The 21,167-nt window shown below is 36.5% G+C and overlaps 2 protein-coding genes across 2 annotated transcripts in view; one reads left to right on the top strand and one right to left on the bottom strand.

Moving 5' to 3' along the window:
- Positions 1-21,167, top strand: part of LOC132103207 (protein dopey-1-like) — a 430,292-nt gene that overhangs the window by 82,045 nt on the left and 327,080 nt on the right. The window lies entirely within an intron of this gene.
- LOC132103206 (POU domain, class 3, transcription factor 1-like) lies at positions 1,587-4,500 on the bottom strand. The gene has a single exon (XM_059508109.1). The coding sequence runs from the start codon at positions 4,252-4,254 to the stop codon at positions 3,148-3,150; it is 1,107 nt and encodes a 368-aa protein (XP_059364092.1). The 5' UTR covers positions 4,255-4,500; the 3' UTR covers positions 1,587-3,147.

Genomic DNA, 21,167 nt, shown 5'->3' with positions numbered 1-21,167 from the left:
GAAAATAGTAAATCACACACACACACACACACAAAATGCTTTAGCTGAGCTTTCACAGGCAGGGTCACCTATATCACAAACCATAAATGTTATTTGTCTAAGAAAATAAAATTTTTTTCTTGAATTTTAAACTTGATCACTTATGTTTAATTTATAACCTAACAAACCTTATCTCGGTTGGTACATTAACTTTGACTGCAGGCAAAGCTTGTTTAGGATGTTGAGATGAATATAAATAGATAGATAGATAGATAGATAGATAGATAGATAGATAGATAGATAGATAGATAGATAGATAGATAGATAGATAGATAGATAGATAGATAGATAGATTTTATTAATAAAAGTTGCCATTTGTATATATACGTTATACAAAAGCACCCCAAATCCAATGCGAACGGAAAAGAACCGGGGAAAAACGAATAGAAATAAAATTAGAACTGTTCAAAAAAAAAAATTACATATCCAACGACAGATTTAAAATATTGTTAACATAACTGTTAAGGACCTGTCTGCAATTTAGCAAATAGGGTAATGTAATTTTGCCAGAAAACATTATTTAGCCTACATTACTCTTTGCATTACTCAATAACACATAACATAACCTTTATAATCATAGATTTCACATGACTACGTTCATTTTCAACCAGCATTTATCAGCATCATGATACATGCTTTAATCTTTCTCAAGCGTTCTTATAACTTCTTAAACCGGAGAAATTCCTAAGATAAGACAAGAATCTTCTTCGAATTCTGATTTGCGAGTCACGGATAGAACCCGGCAAATTCCTAATTCCAAGATCATGTGAAATCAAACGAATTTAGCTAAGTCCTTTTAAGTATTTGTATTTATTATTATTAATTTTTTTTTTTTTTTTTTTTTTTAGAAAACAGTCATGAATGCTTTCGATAACTGGTTTTGGGATAAATTTACATGGTCAGTAGTATGGCACATTGATGTTCCAAAGTAAGTAACTGACACAATCCACTGGGTTTTAGAATAATCACAAATTATACTATTTACAAATGAATTAACCTAGAGATTATGAAATAAGAAACTGGAAAATTCGTGAAATTAATGATAGGCCTAGTATTAGACTTTAAAAGTTTGACATATAGCCTACCTCAATATACAGGCACTAAATGCATTATTGTAGAGCTGGTGTCGTTATGTTGTTCTCTTACACAGCTTGTGCATTTCTATTAATCGTACTTTTAATTATGTTTTAAGAGAGCGAAAGCGATTTTTTTACATTTCTAGCTGGAAAAACATAGTGTCTGTTTAAAATGTTTTTAAACTACATGATTGTCCACATTAAAATGTTGTTTCTTGTTTGAATTATTTTTAATTCATTAAATCGTGCATGAGCAAAAAAAAAAAAAAATTACATGATCATAGCATTAATCTGTGCATTGATTTAAATACATCGACCAACAATTTTAAGGTTCGACTGGCAAAAAAAAATGGCAGAAAAAAGAAAAGAAAAAATAAGACAAGGAATCCAGAGTTTTTTTTATAAACCATATTTCGTTCACCATAACCATTATATGCGTGAAAATGTGCTTAAAAAAAGACAGAAGTCGTGTTTTTGTATATATGTTTTATGTAAGTAATAAAATATTACTATAACATAAATATAAACGCGACTTTGCAGTCTACATTTTGCAATCAACATACAAACAATGTAGTAAACAAAACATTTGTAATCCACTGCAACATAATCATCAGAGCCGAACAAAAAAAGCTCCAAACACACGTAGGAAATAAATATATAGATATATAAATGGTCATAAATGAAATATTAAAATATCTTCTTGGAATTAGTAAGTGTACAAAACTGCCCGGAAAACAAAACAAAAAGAACCCAGAACAAATACATATGTTTACATATTCGACATATTTACATATTGGAAATAATCCTGACAACTATTTATTTAAAATCTTTTCTCTTCTAATTATTATTATTATTTTTTATCTTTATTACTTTTTTTTGGAAAAGGTTGTATATTCACACTGTTTCAAATAACACTGCAGAAATGAACATCTGCTCTCCAATGAAAAATGCCAGATCTTGAGAAACAACACCAAACGTTACCAGCCTCCTATTTTTCCCCCAATCCCGAAAAATAGTCCAGAAAACACATCCCTTTTTCGCAACTACTTTTCTCCGTGTCCAGGCTCATGAGTAGGACGCAAAATGTATTTCACATAAATTAAACGGGCACAGCTGACATAGAGAGTGTCAAGAGTTGGCCAATATTGAAGAAGAACTAAGAGTACAGCACGATTTTTGGGCACTGAATATTACCTGAGATATTTCTTTCTTTTTGACTCATCACTCTCAATATGTTTACTTGCTGTAATAGTGCCGGTTCAAAAAACTGTAAACAAGCAAAGCATTGATGTCGTTTACATAAAAAAAGAAAGCAATGAAACTAAAATAACATTATAAAACATTATAAGTGCCTCATGCAAAGAGGAAAAAATGAAAGCAGTAGAACTCAATATGACTAAATATAGTTTCAGACAGTGTATTCGTGTTGCCATTTTAACGTCTATGCATCTTTAGACGATAGCAGGTGCTAAGAAATGATCATTGTAAACAGTTTCTGGTGCACTTGCTTGTTTTGGAGGTTTTGAACAAGTGCCTGTACTTTACATCACGCATTTCAACCGTCTTAGTTGATATTAAAGTAAAATACTCGCTAGACAGAAAAAAATATCTTAACGTAAAAAAAAGAAAAGAAAAAAAAAGTAAACAACACTAATAATATCGGATAAATCATCGTAATAATTAATCTGATTAATCGCTTTAATACAAGCACTGTCCACTCTCCTTTGTCCAGGAGAAATTGCCCTTTTGTGGCTCGTAGCTCCCTTTGGTCGGCGGTGAAAGAATCGATTTTTTTTCCATAGTGGCACAAACGATAAGATTTTCGTAAACCCTGGTACTGATATGATAAATGCACGCGAAGCTGACGTGGTAATTAATGCATTTTCACGTTATTCAGAATTATTGGCGTCCCGTAAGCTGTCCGTGAACTCTTCCCAAACTTTCTGTCTCTGATCGCTTGGGATAAACCAAGGGGATAAACAAAATCCATTGTAGTTTCTTTTTTAAGCAAGTACATTGTTTATGATAGCAGTCACTGGACAGGACTCTGTAGCGTGTGATGGAGAGGGGGTGTCTCCGCTTGTGAGTATACGTCCTCCATGGTTGGATGAGGGACCCCCACCGGTGTCATTCTTTTCTCTTTCTGTCTTCTGTTGCAAAACCATACACGCACAACCTCTTTTTCCAACTGCAGAGTGCCAGCTAAAGAGGTGATTTCGTGAGCGGAGGGCTTGGGGCACTTTAAGAAATGGTTTTCCAGTGCCCCTTTCACTCCGACTTCGATGGAGGTCCTCTTCTTTCTTTTCCGGCCCTGTGCTGCAATCTTGTCCAAATTCGTGGGGCTGCCAGTGTTTGAATCGGTCTCCTCGAGCCATTTGTTAAGCAGAGGCTTAAGTTTGCACATGTTCTTGAAACTCAGTTGCAGAGCCTCAAATCGACAGATGGTGGTCTGGGAAAAGACGTTTCCGTAGAGCGTGCCCAGCGCTAAACCCACGTCCGCTTGCGTAAAACCAAGTTTGATGCGCCTTTGCTTGAACTGTTTGGCGAACTGCTCCAGGTCGTCGGAGCTTGGGGCGTCCTCGTCCGAGTGGTCCTGATGGTGGCTGAACGGCTGCTGAGGTGACTCCATCTGGTTGTCAAGACTACCCGCGTCGTCGTGGAGCGGGTCCCGCAAGCTGTGGTGCAGCGACGGCTGGGGGCTTAACATAGTGTAGCCCGTCTGAGAGTAAACCAGCGACTGGTGACCATTGGAGGCGGGAGAGAGCGGGGATAAGTGGTGTGTTGTGGTCGGCGCCCATGATCCGTGGTGGCTGTTTTGCGTCGGCTGGTGGACCAGATGCGATCTGTGATAGCCGTTCCCCAGGTCTTCCCTGCTCTGCACACTGCCTTTGTTGTGCTCCGCTTGTCCGATGTGGGTGCCGCTGGTCCAGTCGGTGTTGGAGGTGGGCAGCCACTGGTGGTGCGTTAGGCTCATCGGATGTCCCGTGTTGGTCGCTAGCCCTTGTAAATACTCGTGGTGCATCATTTTCTGCACCTCTCTGTAGGTCGTCCCCTGGTGCATCCTGTCCGAATCAGGATGCATTAGCGGGTTCGAAGGCAATGAGTTATTCCGCGGAATATACTGAGCTGTTGTCGCCATGGCTCCGACTTAGAAAACTGACAAGCACTTCGGAGATCTTTGAGCTTTAGAGCCCAAAACGCAACAACCTGCTCTGGGAGGTCTTGGGGAAGAGCTAAGACACGCCTCCCCTACGCGTGCATTGGTTCCTCGCCGACTACAGCCCACCAGGGTTCCTTATTACTTCTCGCGGGCCGCTTGGTTGGCTGCCGGGCGCCGTAGTCCCGGTTACTCGCAATTGGCCACTTTCACTAGACGATTTCTCTTTTTTCCCTTTCTTCTCCTCTCCCCGCTAGTCTAAAGAGCGTGAGCAGAAAAACCATAGGAAATGACTGGGCTTTGAGGGTTGTTTTGCAAATAACCACGTGGGGGAGTGTGGTACCCTTTTTGGAGGGGTGGAAGAATGAACCGTCTAGCACAACCTCCTTTTCAGTAACTGTACCGCTCCTCTTTGCAAGTAGATTAGCATTCTAAAGTATCTCAGGAGCCACCCAGGAGAAAGATGAGGATCAGTATGTACATGAAGATGTTTATATGGCAATATCATTTAAGTGTTGCCCATATACACAATTATTTATGATTATCATGTTACTGAAGTAGCACACGAAAGCACAATCACGGAAGCATGCATCGAATTAATAAAACATCATACAGAAATAGCCTACCGACCGCCCACTCTGTAACATATCAGGCAATCTTCATCATTATGCATAAATGCATAAACAATACAGCGCACCCTGTAAAATATACACTAACCTATACCCATCTAATTTTATTTAAACTTATGCAGTGTCTAGCCTACGCGTTTTAATATTTCATCTCATGGGAGTAAATTTAAGTCAAATTCCACATTAGTATTTACAAATAAGTAAGTAAATTAAAGTTGTTAGCTTAATAAACTCATATTTAAGCCAACAATTTTTTTCAAACGTACAAAGTCCACCAATATCTTAACTCGAAGATTTTTTCTAAACCGTAACTTGGAGAGAAATCCACTGTTTCTCCCTTCTGGCCTCCTCCGTATTCCCTTCCCGGCTGATCTGATTATTTTTCCCTTCACGTTTTGTCCCAATAGCAAATTACCAATTCTATGAATTGCAAAGCAGCCTCGGAGACGCTGAGGGGTAGAGAGGGGGAGATGCGAAGATTGAAAGGGATCTTTGCAAACACAATCACGTTCTTAAATGGAAATCTGGGGCTTTAAACAAATCTTACATCTCTCCTGTTCCAGTCGTCTAAAACTCCGCAATCAGGCGCACGTTCGACTCCATCTAAAACCACAGCTTTTTTAGATTTTCTTTGTTTTGGTATCACTTTTATTTAAATTATTCACCTCACTGTTTTTTTTTAGTTCAAGTTCGTGTTTGTGTTTGTCTTGCTCTTATGGGGTGTTTCCACAGGCTTTTGCGAGGAAATGTGCCGTTACACGCGGAGAATTCAGGCATCAAACCAAAAGGCTCCTCTGTGGTAAGTTTGCTCACTGCTTTTACTATATGTCCATCTGCTCGAGCTTCGCGCGTTCATGAAAGTGTAACCTAAATGATGTTCTTGGGGTCAAGTGCTCGTCACCACTCTGTCAAAGGCGTGGTTATGTAAAGCCACCAGTTATTTATTTATCACATAGCCTATAACACTTGTAGAAGAAATGTCATTTTCTAAGGAACATCTGATTATAAAGTGTAATTTATTCCAGATAAAACATGTCGGTTACTTTAATTTTTTCTCAGATGGTTTACATCTGTAGGGTAGCCTACTGTAAGTTAGCACAACCTTTATACATTTAAGTAAAGAAAGTAACATAACGTGTTATTTGATACGAATTAACTTTACATCTAAAGCTTTGGGCGTTTATATTAGACTCCATCTGCGTAATTGCTTTTGAATATATTGTTGGAATTTGATTTATAAACAATTGTAATTTTTAACCACTTTTCTTTATAATGAAAAAAAAATTAAAAAACGCGATGGTTCTGCGTTCAAGATATATTTCGTGACCTAGGGCAAAAATTAATACGTGAGCCACAATAAGTTATAGGAAAGCAGATGACAGGATTTTTATTTTTATTTTTTTTTAAATCAAAATTGTACTGTATAGCCGATTGCAATTCGATGGTCGGTTCTGCCCCAGAGAGCCGCAGTTTATGAGGATGCTTCACTGTACAGTTGCACTCATTTGGTCTATAATAAGTCTATAAAAAGAGCGGTCATTTATTCCCAGAGAGCTGCGTCACAGTAGCAGCTCAGTCAAACTCTTCGCTTAGTTTGCCAGCTAAAAAAGTGGTTCAAAAAGCGCCCAGATGCTTCTTTTTCCTTCGCAAAGAATATGGCCTTGTGGAGCGAGGTGAATTTTTCCTGGGATGCACGAGGTTGCTATGGAGAGCGGGTTGAAAGGATCACACTGATCCTTCAGATGAATGATTTGCCATACAGGAAAAGACAAATAATAGCCCTTGTTTTGTGAGATGGCAATGAAAGACAGTAGGAATCAGTTGTGGGCTTTGAGTATCCAGGATGTAGCCTACTAAATCTGCTTACAGAATTTTCTAGCTTGAGAAAAAGTTTAAGAAAAAGAAAAAGTTTTCCTTATCTATGTTATAAGTTGATTTTCTTTAGGTTAAACCAGGCTGATTTGAATTCAAACATTAAGATAATAAAAAGTATTTGCTGGAAAATGTGTTATAATTATCTCATTAATTAATTTGATTTTCAAGTAGCTCTATATGAGAAACTTTAAATTTTCATTTCCTTTCGTTTACAAAAAATATAAGATTGGTTTCTATACGGGTCTAGTTGTTTTTTATTTCTTTTTTTCCCTCACGATTCACGCGTCTGTACTCACGTGGTTTAATTTGCAGGAGGGACCCCCTCCACTTGAATATAATTAGGGTCTGGTCGGTCAAACCCTCCATTAACCATATAGGCCATACAAGTGCACAGGAGAATAAGTTCAGAAAACAGCTAAATATACACAGCGTTATCTGTGGGAGCCAAATGCTGGAACAATTCACGTGCAAACCTTTCATTATCATATTAGAGATTAAAAAGTTTCATTGTTTTGACCTTTCATTTATCTTTTATTTCATGGCTGTATCAGCATTTGCTTAGGCCTATGAGAAATTCAAATTTCTGCCTGTGTATGAATTTTATTGCATCCATCAACAGTTCCAAAAATACTAAAAATGTTTTATCAACACTCATGAAACTATTCTATAAGTTAGAAATTAATTATTCAGGGTCTTTAGCATCATTTGGTAATACATTAACTGCATACTTAATAGTGTGTAATGAACTGTAATATTTCAGTGTCATGTAGGCTTATCAATAATAAAAATAGTGTTGCAAAACAATATGTAAGCAAGGGAAAATAATTATGATGAATAATCTATATTGTTGTCTGTAATGAGGAGTAGGCCACTGCAGAGAAAATTTACTGAGGGATTTCCATTTGGACACTTTGGACAAAATTGCTCTTAAACTAATTCTGTACCAACTTTAGAAAGCTCCATTAGTGCCATACATATCGACTGAAATGAGTGTGTTAATTAAAGATTCGTTCCACTAAATATTCACCTTTCTTTCCATTCTACCTGTTTGTTTTCACCGGTTAACTTTGACAGACGTGTGTAATGGGTACCCACACTTCCTGAGAAGCCATGAATTTATAGACACATCCTGCGCTTTTTCAGGTACCCTTTTCTCTGTTTTTTGGCTAACGAACTCAGGCGATTCCGCAAGCATCCCGAGGGAATGAACAGGAATGTTTTCCTTTCTGTAAAAGGTGTGGGCTACAGTATCTCTCGCTAACTCTTGACTTATCTTTGGGCTAATTAGGCGGGGCCCTGAAGACGCAGGCATGAATATTCATGTGAAAGCACCGGTGTGCAATTAGCCATAGAGTGAGTTCCTAACTTCAATCACTGGCCAGCGCCAGGGTACTCTTCCCTCACAGCCAGAGAACAACCCTTTTTAAAACATAAAGTGTAAGAGAAACAGCTAAGAGACTAACCTGACTTCTTTTTTACACAGTTAATTCAATGCTCAGTTGGTACTTTTTAATGGCTGGCAACCCTATTTATAAATTACAGGCTACTTGCGTAAAATTTTTCCATTACCAACATTTCATAGGATTTTGAAAGGATCAGAAGTGCATTTGGTCAGTCTAGTCTTTTATAGATTAAACAATGTTTTTAAATCACCAGATTCTTACAGTATCCTAGATAGGAGTTTTCAGCCGTTACAGACCCAGGGACCTCCATGGCATGCAGAGACTTTAAGCCGACCCAGAGACCCCATAATATAGAAAGCTTTATTTCCCAGTCTGTAATATCTTTCATTCTAAACATTAGCATTATTAAATTACATATTGCTCACCAGAATTTAATGTTAATTTAAATTCTGCTCTATTTATCTTCTCCTCAGACCTCTGCAGTACCTCAGCAGACCCCCAGGGGTCCTCTGGTGCAAAAACCATCTGCCCTAAAGAGTATTCTAAACAAAATTAGCATGTATTGGATGGCATGTAATATATGCTTTATCTACAGTAATGATGAAACATTCTGTACTTTTTTCAGATTGTTGAGCCTGGCCATCCTTTACTTTTGTAATTATTTAGTGCAATTTTAAATCTCAAATCACTGGGCATTTCTTCTTTTTTACTTTTCCTCCAATTCTAATATACTCCCAGATTTTGGACAATTTAATATAGTAATTTATATCTATAATTACCATTAATTAATTAAATTAAATTTTTCTGTAACCTCTTTCCTTTTCTCTCACATGCATTCACACACAAAGTTGGGCACCATAACCTTGTCACTGTCCGTTCTGTCGGCCAAGGCTTTAATTCTTTGCTTTGAATTCAAGGTGATCTTTATCCTGCCCCCTTCTGGGTGTGCACTTGCCACTTGCTTCCATAAAGATGCATTTATGTATGTATGTATGTGTGGAAGGGAACGGCAGCTTTTGGAGGGGGGCTTGTGAGATAAGCAGTGGAATTTGTGGCGTCTGAATATGGATGGTGGCCAGACCCTTGGTAAGCAGCTGATAGAGTGGTAAACAGCTTGTGGCCTGAAGGGGTTTGAAGCATGCTCCTGAATACATTGGGCCTCTCTGCCACTGTCACGTAACTTTCCCCTCAATCCCTGTGATGCAGTGGGTTTATAATGTTGGACAAGCTGCCACTACACCCATCCAGTCACTTATCAGCAGCTTACATTAATGTTCAGGCTTGGTAGGTGATTGCTATAGCAAACATTTTCTGTTCACTTGATATCAAATTGTTCTTTGGATTTCAGGACTTGACCTCTCAATCATACACTTCTGTTGAATGTCTTGTTCACTTAAAAATATTACACATCCATATATGTGTGGCCTCTTTTTAGTCTTGCATCTTATTAAATTATAGTTTATAATATCTTTCATTCATTAAGTGGTTATTAAACATCATACAATGATGATCAGTTGGTTCACGATCACATTCACATATGAAAATATGTTTTTGTTATATATTAATGTATGTTATCAAATCATCGCGTAAACATTCTGAAATGTTTAATGATGACTTATTCATGACAGCTTCTATAAAGTGTAACCATGATGTTCTTTTTATAGATTTATGATTATAATAATACACAGCTTGACGCTGATTGAGTTCCATCATCTCTCCTGACAGGACTAATGGAGCTGAAAGCTGATGATGATGACAGAGAAAATATCATGCAAACATAATTTGCCTTCTGTGAAAGAAGAAGCAGAGAAAAAAAAGGTGATACAAATCATATAATCTAAAATAACTTTACAGTTATTTCAATAATTATATATACTTTTTGTTAAATTATATTTAAAAAATTTGTGTATTTATGTATTATAGATAATATTTATTTATTACTCATCACCACATTTTAAAGACCTAATATTTTCCAGCTTTTCTCTTCTTTTTTATTTTTTATTTGTGAATGGTTTGCAATAATCTACACACACACACAATTCATTTATACAACATTAGATTTATATAATGTATTTTTTCATTTAAATATACATTTATATATTAAATAAAAGAATTCTATATTTTTATAGATTTAATATAATAAATGCATTAATTAATTAACTAATTAATTTACTTGCATATAATTGTATTGCTATCATGTACAAAAATATACAGTATTTAGCTTTTTTTTTTTTTTTTGCAAAAACCATATATATTTATTTTTATGTATATATAGTGATGTTGCTTGAGTTGCTAACATGTCAAATTATAAATTATGATTAGTAGTTTGCCTGCTTACAGAATATTATTTACAGAGTATTATTATCAGAAAATCCACAGATGTTTGTTTTCTTTCTTTCATCAAACTCAGCTTGGCAACAACAGAATTTCTAAGAACCTTTTGTAATGGATTTAATGGTAACACTTTAGAATACTGTTTCTTACTTACTACTTAACTGATAAGGAATTATTGAAGAACTAACAGGTGATTATTCATTAACACTTAACTCACTACTGTTAACTACTAAGAAAGATGTGTTAACTAATCAGTATTTAATATAATTTTATGATTGTGTTAAATAACAGTTAGCTAATCAGTAACTAATATATTCTGTGATACCTCCTGAAGAACTACTATTAATTATTTACTAGTTAAGGTTCAAGAAAAATAACTATGAAGTAACTACTAATGAACAGTTATACACAAATAATCACTATAATAATCAGGCTATGTCCGACAATTCAAGTACTTGAGTAAAAGTACAGATACCCCAATAAAATATTACGCCAGTAAAAATAAAAAGTAGGCCTATTCATTTTCAAAATTACTTGAGTAAAAGGACAAGTACAAAGTACTACTACAGTAGCAACATTGTTACAGCCAACGTATTAGCTTATAATGGAAATGAAATATGGATTTTGTTTGTTTCTAAATGTTTAACTTTTGATTATGAAATGTTTGTTAAATTAGTTAAAATGTGGGCAGTATACATGTTAAAATGGAATAAAATATGCTGTATTAAGAAATGTTCTTATCTGAAATAAACAGATTTTAGTCAAAATGATGTAGTTTATTATTATTTACTAATAGGTTCACTTTAGAATTCTGTTTCAGGTTCTAAGTAAGTCCTGCAAAATTATCTAATAAATCTTTATTAATTACTAATGGGTTCTCTATGTTTTCACTTTAGAATACTGTTTCAGGTTCTAAGTAATTCCTACAGAATTATCTGATAATTCTTTATTATTTACTAATGGGTTCTCAAAATTTTCACTTTAGAATAAGCCTAATGTTTCAGGTTCAAATAAAGTCCTGCAGAATTATTTGTTCATTAATTATTAATTACTAATGGGTTCCCTATGTTTTCACTTTAGAATACTGTTTCAGATTCTAAGTAATTCTTCAAGAATTATCTGATAATTCTTTATTAATTACTAATGGGTTCCCAATATTTTCACTTTAGAATAGGCCTTATGTTTCAGGTTCAAAATAAGTCCTGCAGAATTATTTGATAATTAATTATTAATTACTAATGGGTTCCCTATGTTTTCACTTTAGAATACTGTTTCAGATTCTAAGTAATTCTTGAGGAATTATCTAATAATTCTTTATTAATTACTAATGGGTTCCCAATATTTTCACTTTAGAATAGGCCTTATGTTTCAGGTTCAAAATAAGTCCTGCAGAATTATTTGATAATTAATTATTAATTACTAATGGGTTCCCTATGTTTTCACTTTAGAATACTGTTTCAGATTCTAAGTAATTCTTGAGGAATTATCTAATAATTCTTTATTAATTACTAATGGGTTCCCAATATTTTCACTTTAGAATAGGCCTAATGTTTCAGGCTTAAAATAAGTCCCGCAGAATTATCTTATAATTCTTTATTAATTACAAATTGGATACCTGTATTATCACTTTTCCTCAGGCTTTGCCTTACATAAAGAAATTGAATTAATGATAATGTATATAAAATATAAAGACTAAGGTAAGTTATCGCAAGGTACTGGAGTCATGGTGGGGTTCCTAGTGGAAGCTGATTTCTTACAAAACACACTCACAAAACAATTCACTACATAGGCAAAACCTGTATAAAATGTATTGCATTTATTAATATTGCATATATTTCATACTACTACTACTATTGCTAATAACATTTATATGAAAGGGTCACAATTCAATGTAATTGTGTAAAACTGTTCATTAGTAGTTACTTCATGGTTATTTTTCTTGAACCCTATCTAATAGATAATTAATAGTAGTTCTTCAGGAGGTATGACAGAATACATTAGTTATTGATTAGCTAACTGTTAGTTAACATAATCATAAAATTATATTACATACTGATTAATTAACATATCTTCCTTAGTAGTTAACAGTAGTGAGTTAAGTGTTAATGAATAATCACCTGTTAGTTCTTCAATAATTCCTTATTATGTAGTAAGTAAGAAACAGTATTCTAAAGTGTTACCGATTTGATCATTATTCAGTCACTTAAATATTTAATGACTGATTTGGCGAACCTTTGTGGATTTCCTTATGTAAACTGTCTGTTGCACTGGAGTATTTTAAGAGCCGTCTCTCTTCCCTGGCGACTGCCACAGTGAGGCTAAGCCAGCGCAAAGCCGCAGAATTCAACATGTTACTGCACACTCAAGAGAGTCCTCACCAAACTTATTAATGAGTTGCTTCCTTTTAATTAAATAGTAATTCATGTTAATGCATGCCTAATGAACCCAAATTGTTCCCTTTGGTCATTCCGTGGAGTTCCAATGTGTTTACTCATTCTGTCTATTTATTAGGCTCAAAGAGGCCTGAAAGGACCGAATGACATGCTTTGGAGACATCTGAGAAGTCCATTGAAAGAGCTAATAATGGGATCAAGGGGCATTTTACCGTATTAAATCAAGAAAGGCTGCTTTAGCAACAGATGCATTGAGATCACCATAATACGCTCGTACTGAACTTCTAGCCACGGGGTTACATGTGTGTTTTGGACTGGTTAGGAGATGGCAAACAGCAGAGTATCCAGACCAGCTCCCGCACGAAAAGGGTCACGACCAAACACCAAGTGCTCCTGTCTCGTTGTCGTCTGTGGTCAAGCATTCACCGAATTAAATTAGACTGCTTTTAATTGAAGATTGACCGGTCTGAGAGCAGCTGGTGCTTGGGTCAGTCAAGATAGCAAAGCCTGAATTCCCCAGGCCCCAACTGCAATTTCAGCTCTGCAGGTCCTGGAATGGACTGGGAGGGAGAGGAGGTCGGAACATGCTGGGAATGCATGGCTGATGATTACCAATAAGAGTTTATAGGAAGGCTTAGATGAGATTTGGCTTGTTTGCTTGAGTGGAAAGTGTAACTCACACACTCAGAGCATTAAATCCGCTTAAGGTTTGCACCTTGCTGAAAATCTCCTCAATCGCCTGGTCGACACAATTAATCGCTTCATTAATTAACAATCGCTGCACGATACAACACCCTGACTGTGTCTTGGCAAGCGTGCAATTTACAAGCGACCCTTCTTTTTCTTCTTATGTTCCCTTCTTTCACTCTTCCCACCTGCTCTGATACTCCACTCCTCTTTTTATCTTTTTCTTCTGCACGCCTTTTCTTTTCCTACTTTAAGCAGCATTGCAGATGCAGACTCTGCTGTTATAGCATGAACAGACACACTTTTCTCTCGGCAAGCAGGTCAGAGCACTCTGCTAACATTTGTTATCTATAATCCTGCAGGTCCCCATGCAAAATGAGCGTAGTAAACTCTTGCAAAACCCTAATCCCTCCATTTCTTTTAGATGCGCTTTCTCTCTCTCTCATGCTCTTTTCTTTTCCATCTTTGGGGTGGGAAAGTGTTTTTTAAGAGGAGGCATCTTTGACTTTGGCCCTTATTTTTGAGTTCTTCTGAATTACCAAACTTCTTTAACCTTCAAAATTATAAACTTTTTCTGCCAATTAAAAAGATTTAGATTTTTTTTTTTTAATCACACTCCAATGTTAAAGAATCATTTCGGGCTGCCACCAGCCGCCCATGCTTTTATGACAGGCTTTGTTGATTTGTTTTTCAGACTCCTTGTGTGCAGAAATCTCTATGCGTTTATGGTTCAACTGTCGGTGTCAGTTAATCTGGCTTGTGCTGTTGATTCATCTCAGTAACATTCAAGGATCTGTGCAAAAAAAAAGTTTTTGCTTTTGCCATCACTCTCAATTATATATGCGCTGATTTGATTTGAGTTTGATACTATGGAAATTATGTATATGAATGCTCTTGTGCAGTTCTGCTGCATTTTGTCTTGGTCATGCACACCCACACATGCAGTGAGCACGTCGGAGTGTGTGTGAGTTTGTGTTGTATGGTGAGTAATAGCAGGGCTCGCTGGAAGGCTGTAGTGTTGACAGCATGGTAAACGATGCAGCCTGCCTACTGCAGCAGCTAGCCTGCTAATCACACACAGCACATGATAATGAGAACAACCCCTGTCCTCCAACACACACACACACACACACGACTAACCACAGCAAACAGACACAAACTCCCTCTCACACACACTGACCCATACTTCTACAGACAAATGGAAGACATAATGGTAGCCGGAGGCAGTAATGGGGCATCTCTCTCTCTCTCTTTTACTCTCGAAACAAGCACATCTCTATCGCTTTACTGTCTTAACACACATACATACACTCTTCTCTCTCATACTAACAGCTTTCTGTCAGAAGAGACTCGGACTTGAGCCACACGTACACTAAGAATGTGACTTGAGATTTGAAGTAGTATAGATGGGACTTCTGAGATTTTTAATCCAAAGTTTTTAGGTCTACAAGGCAATGTATTTTCTCTGAATTGCAAAATTGAGTAATAAAATTAGTTAGCTATTAGAAATATAGTTAGAAATATAGTTAGTATTAAAATTTATTTTCTTTTTTTTTAGAATTTAAGTAAACAAGGGATAGAACAAGTGATAAAAATATTACATTTAAACTGATTAAAAAAATATCAAATTTTTATTTGATTTACACTACCATTCAGCAGTTTGTGGTGAGTTTTTATTGTTTTTGAAAGAAGTCTCTTATGCTCATCAAGGCTGAATTCATTCACTCTAAAAATGCTGGGTTGTTTCAACCCATCTATGGGTCACATACTGTATGGACCTAACCCAACAGCTGGGTTAGTCCATATTTGACCCAAAGTTGCCATTTTTAGCATTTTTTATAGTGTTTTTAATCAAAAAATACAATAAAATAAAAAGTCTTAATAGAAAATTTTACTATAATATTGCTGTCCCCTGAAAGCTGCTTTAAAGTGTACAATACAACATATTACTTGTGATATATCACACTTTCCTACTAAGGGGATGAGGAGGACCTGAAAAAAAAAGGAAGCATGTAAACCCTCAAACTTAGTCCCATGGGTACAAGATTGTGAGTCATAGCTCCTTTCTCAAGGCAGCTGTGGACCTATGAGGGTTTTTGAGTTCAGCTCTCTCCCTCACAACCCAAAAAACTTTCAGCTGTAGATGCAATAGAGATTCCCTCGACAGTCCCTACTCTGTTAACCCATCAGGACACTATGCTGATGCATGGGGAGTCAGGAACAAAGAACAACTATTTACTGTGGCACAAACCTCAGCTCTCGAATTTTAAGATGTTTGAAGACTGTGCCAGGAAGGGAAAAATAACAGGGCAATTTGTTTTAGGTCATGTGCAGATTCATGAACGTTACCTGTGATTAACACGGGTGTAAATTAGGATATTGTTTCCTGGAAAATGTGCGCTCAGAGGAATGAAGATGTGCAAATGTGTTCGTTCATTTTAAGTGAGGTGACACTTCACACAGTCTCACATTCACACTTCTTTATATCTTGCAGGGCAGCATGTGCAAGATGTAGAAGTGAGTGAGTAAGTGAGTGAGTAAGTGAGTGAAGTGACATTCAGCCAAGTACAGTGACCCATACTCAGAATTTGTGCTCTGCATTTAACCCATCCGAAATGCACACACACAGAGCAGTGAACACACACACACACTGTGAGCACACACCCGGAGCAGTGGGCAGCCATTTATGCTGCGGCGCCCGGGGAGCAGTTGGGGGTTCGATGCCTTGCTCAAGAGCACCTAAGTCGTGGTATTGAAGGTGGAGAGAGAACTGTACATGCACTCCCCCCACCCACAATTCCTGCCAGCCCGGGACTCGAACTCACAACCTTTCGATTGGGAGTCCGACTCTCTAACCATTAGGCCACGACTTCCCATAATGGAACAGGTGTGGTGCCCATAGGTCATTTTCATACCATATGCAGGTAAGAAAAATATATATCAGTTAAAGCCATGGGGCATGATGTTACCAAAAGTGTCACATCCCCCACACTTTACTCTCTCTTTCTGTCTCTATCACACACAAACAGACTGAATTTTCAATATTTGCTTTATTATTATTAATTTTTTATTCATTATTCAGAAATATAATGATAAGCACAATAATTACAATCATTATCATTAAAATGAAATATTAAAATAATATTATTAGTATTAGTATTATTATCATTATTATTAAAAATAACAAAATGTTCTTTATTGTTGATATTGTCATTGTTTATTTTAAACAAGTGTTACAAACTCTTGATGCTTTATTATGTGTGATGGTATTATGAAAATGCCTTAAAAACAATAAAAAATTAAAGCAGTTATATTTTGTAAAAAGTGTGTTTTCTGTATATTACTAAAGTATTTAGTGAGAATTAAAGTGACTATTTGCAGAGACAGTTTCCCTGGAGCAAGGGGTGCTGTACTCATGGGTACTTGTAATATCAACTGAGATCTTTAACCCTGTGCTTGTGTTGGTAGTAAAGGTCCTTGTTTGACAGAAAGAGCAAGCAAATGTGTTTGTGTGTAAAACATGTAAAAGCCATTTAGGATTTGACCCCATGACACTACTTGGAGGCAGCTTTTCCTTGCAGTATACTTGGCTGTGAACACTCTCTCATGCTGGCTCTCTTTCCTCTTGTCACTTAGCCACACTGACTGGCACCATAGCAGTGCTGGTTTTGTATGTCTGTTCTGTCACTGTATGCTCAGAGAGCTGTTGCATCAATTACTCAAATGTGTGACTGCACTAAACTTTTTTATTTGGTTATGCTTACAACCAGGGTCCAAAATTAACAGTCACCAAGTGACAAGTGTAAGTAAAAAGGGCTTTGGCAAGTAAATAATTTAGGACTGACAACTAGCAGGAAAATTTACCATTTTAACTTTATATAAGATGCCTTTTTTTCTGAAGAGACATATAGTGTACATGCAAAATTCCTGCATTAAGCCACCAAAACAAAAATATTACAAACATAATTCAAGGGTTAGTCCACACAAAATGAAAATTCTTAAACCCAACAGTTTGGTTGACTTCCATTGCAGAGACATAAAAAGTAAATGGGAACCAAAACCAACATTCTTTAAAACATCTTCTTTTATGTTATACAGGTTTGGGAAAAGGGTTTCAAGACCTCTAAGAAAAAGGAATGGCCTGGTTTTATTTATTTATTTATTTTTTATTTTAACTATAATTTTTTTTGACACCCTGCTTACAATTGTCCATTAATTCCTCAGAGATGCTTAAAGAACAATAAAAAGTCACATCATATACAAACAGTGTCATATTTAAACTGACGTTTGATCAGAGGCTGAAGCCCTAGGATGCTGATGTTCGAGAGGTACGCACCAACTCCAAACACTTGGACTTGTACATACACACACACACACACACACACACACACACACACACACACACACACACACACACACACACACACACACACACACACACACACACACACACACACACACACTCTCACTTCCCCTTACCAAAAAAAATGAGGGGAGTGGAAACGGTTCCCGCTCTGATGAAAGGGGCCCTCTGATCGAGATGACAACAAAGGGCTCAGCCGCCTCTGTTTTAGAAAAGCTTCTCCTTTCTTCTCGCCTTCCTCCTCCTCCATCTCCTCTTCTCTCATCTCTGATCTTTCCCTCTCTCTATCTCCCTCTGCCCAGTGCCACTCTCTCTGGCAGGGCCCTGCTCAACTCTTCGTTAGGGTGGCGATACAATCGAGGGGACCGGATAAAAAATCAGTGTGCATCCTTGTCGAAGGCGCCCAGGATTGCGCACTTTGATGTCTCTCCGCAAATTTGAAATTCATATGTTGTCACACTTCATTTTATTCTCCCCTTCTTATTTTCGGGGGGCGCTGTTCTTTAGTAGCACACATGTACTATGTGAAAATGTGAATGGGAGAAGATGTGAAAGTCGTTCTCACTCGTGCCTTTCTTTTATTTTTCATGTTTCTACATCTTTTGGTGGGTGGGAAGAAATAATGAATCATTTAATTTGCTTTGATTGAAGGAGGTGTGATGGAGCTGCCGAGGTTCGGTGGGATGACAGTGTAGAGGACAGAAAGAGTTCAGAGGAAAAGAAAGAAGGAAGGGAGATTGGGGTTTACACTTTGATGACACTTCAAAAACTGTGCCAAGACTAAGCTATCAGCCCTATCTGAGAACTAACTAGCATATGTGTGCCCTCTTTTAAAGTCCCCTGTGAAAACAAAACAAAACACAACGCAACAACAAATAACGCCGGCAACAAACAAGGCCTTCTATTTCTTCAACCAACAAAACAAGAACGACGTCAACAACAGGCTGAAGTAATCTCATTAGTCTGTGAGGAAAAACATCTATTAACGGCAATTCAATACACTTGGTTAATTCACTGCACTTGTACTTTGGATCAATGTGACTGATAATTATCCCGCTTGGGTTCTCATGCAACCTATCCCACAATGCATGTTCCCCAACTTCACTGACCTCCTTAGACAGTAACAAATGAGCTTGATGGCTGGGCTGATATTTGCGTTTATAATGTGGAAGGGATTATTCTACCTCTTATGCCTAAAAACCAAGCTTTGTCATCAAACTCTCCAATATTACAATTCCTTCTACTCTTCCAAAGCCCCAATCCCCAGGCAATGGCAATCCAGACTACGACACACGGCCCAGCCTCTCCCGCTCTTCTTCATGACGGATGAGTTTTAATAAAATCTGACGGAGTGATGAAATTAAAAGTGGGTCCCATGGCCTCCAATTGCTCCAGCTGCTCAATTACAGCACATATCTCAGCACCCTCACCCTTGGTTTGCCACCATTGTCTTACATCACTATTGGCGTAATATTATTGGACTCAGTCTTCGTCAGGCCCAATTTTTGAAGTCTAAGTCGTTGTTCTGATAGATAGCCAACGAGATGCACAATGCCTGTGCGTCTTTCCCTAACTTAATAAAATCTGTCTTCCACGACCTTATTAGTATTTTGTAGATTTCCCATGCTACCTCATTATGGCAGTGATGGTATACCCGAGCAAGTGGGTAAAGAGAACAAGTTGGAAAAGTCCCATAAGCACTAAATGACAGAATCCTAATCTGCCCAGTCACCCGTTTTGGAAAATTTTTCCTTTGTTTTAGACTATGCAGCATCCTCAATCCTGCTCTCATTCTCCCCTTTGTTCTAATTTATAATAATCTTTTAGGTCTGAGTTTGAAGGGGGTAGAAGGGGTCTCTGTGTTCCTTTAGAGGACAGTTTTAACATCAAAAAGGCAGTGTTTTATATATAATAAGGAGCCCATTTTGGGAAGACAACAAATCCTCAAAACAAAGTTTTCAACATGGGCACAATGGGAAAATGTGCCTCTAACTACATTTTTGCAAAACTTCAAAGATGTACCTATACATAAATTCCTGAAATGAACATTAGTACCAGTAAAACAGCAACAATTTTTTTTTCTTACACAAATTTTGATTACAGGACATTATATGCAGAACCTGATTTTACCAAGTGAGACATGTTCCTGGGACAACATCTTTGTTGTCCCTGGAACAACATTGTGATTAACCAATCAGATTTGAAGAACCAGTTTATAGATTTTGTGAAGTTTATGCTTAAAATCACTGTTTGGTGCTTGTACATCAGTGTCATTCATCTATCATTTCCTCTGATTTTAGGGATTACTCATGGTTAGGGTTAGGTTTAGGTGTAGGGAAATGGTCAAGAATAAATTTTTGGAGTAAAATGTTGTTCCAGGGTCAACAAAATATGTTGACCTAGGAACACATCTAACTCAGCAAAATCAGGACGTGCGACATTATATATTGATATAATGAAGATTTTTAAATAATAATTGAAGATTTGTTTCCACACAGTTCCTTGCACAGTATTATTTTATGATCTCAAAACACCTTTACCATAGTGAATGATTTCTAAACTAATTAATATTCATGTTTGCATTACATAACCAGCTACATCTGTATCTTGAGTCCTGTGAAACACAACTCACAACAATCCATAAAAGGCATCTAGAAACAAGCTAAAATATTTTAATTTATTATTATTTTTTTTTTATCTTAAGCTTAAGTTAACATTATCAGTTAGGTTTAGGGTAGGGTTTATTGTAGGTGGGATGTTAATTTCAAACGTGATACAGCATTAACCTTTTAGTGACACTCACTAGAGACTTCCCTTTGAAAGTGCCGTGATATGTACAACAACCAACATAATAAAATGCACTGTAAAAACAAACTTATTGAATCTACTCAATAAAACTGAGGTAACAATTTGCACTCAATTTGTTTGGGTAGATTCCATCCTATAATATATTTCTCAATACATATCACAACTAACTATCTATAAAAACTGAGCAATATTAACTTGTTAGAAAGCAACAGTTCATTTACTAAATTATTATTAATAATAATCATCCAATAGGAATAATTACACATTATACTGTATATTGAGAAATTAATTTACCTAAAAATGTATTTCTTCATCAATTACTTTTTTTTAACCAAATAACAAACATTTTAAATGTTTAGAATAAATTAATGTATGTATACAAAAGAACCCTCATATAATCAAT

Source organism: Carassius carassius, chromosome 24 (genome assembly GCF_963082965.1).
Source record: "Carassius carassius chromosome 24, fCarCar2.1, whole genome shotgun sequence".
NCBI classification, from domain to species: Eukaryota; Metazoa; Chordata; class Actinopteri; order Cypriniformes; family Cyprinidae; genus Carassius; species Carassius carassius.
The sequence above is the reverse complement of the archived record's forward strand: the minus strand, read 5'-3'. Positions and strand labels throughout refer to the sequence as shown.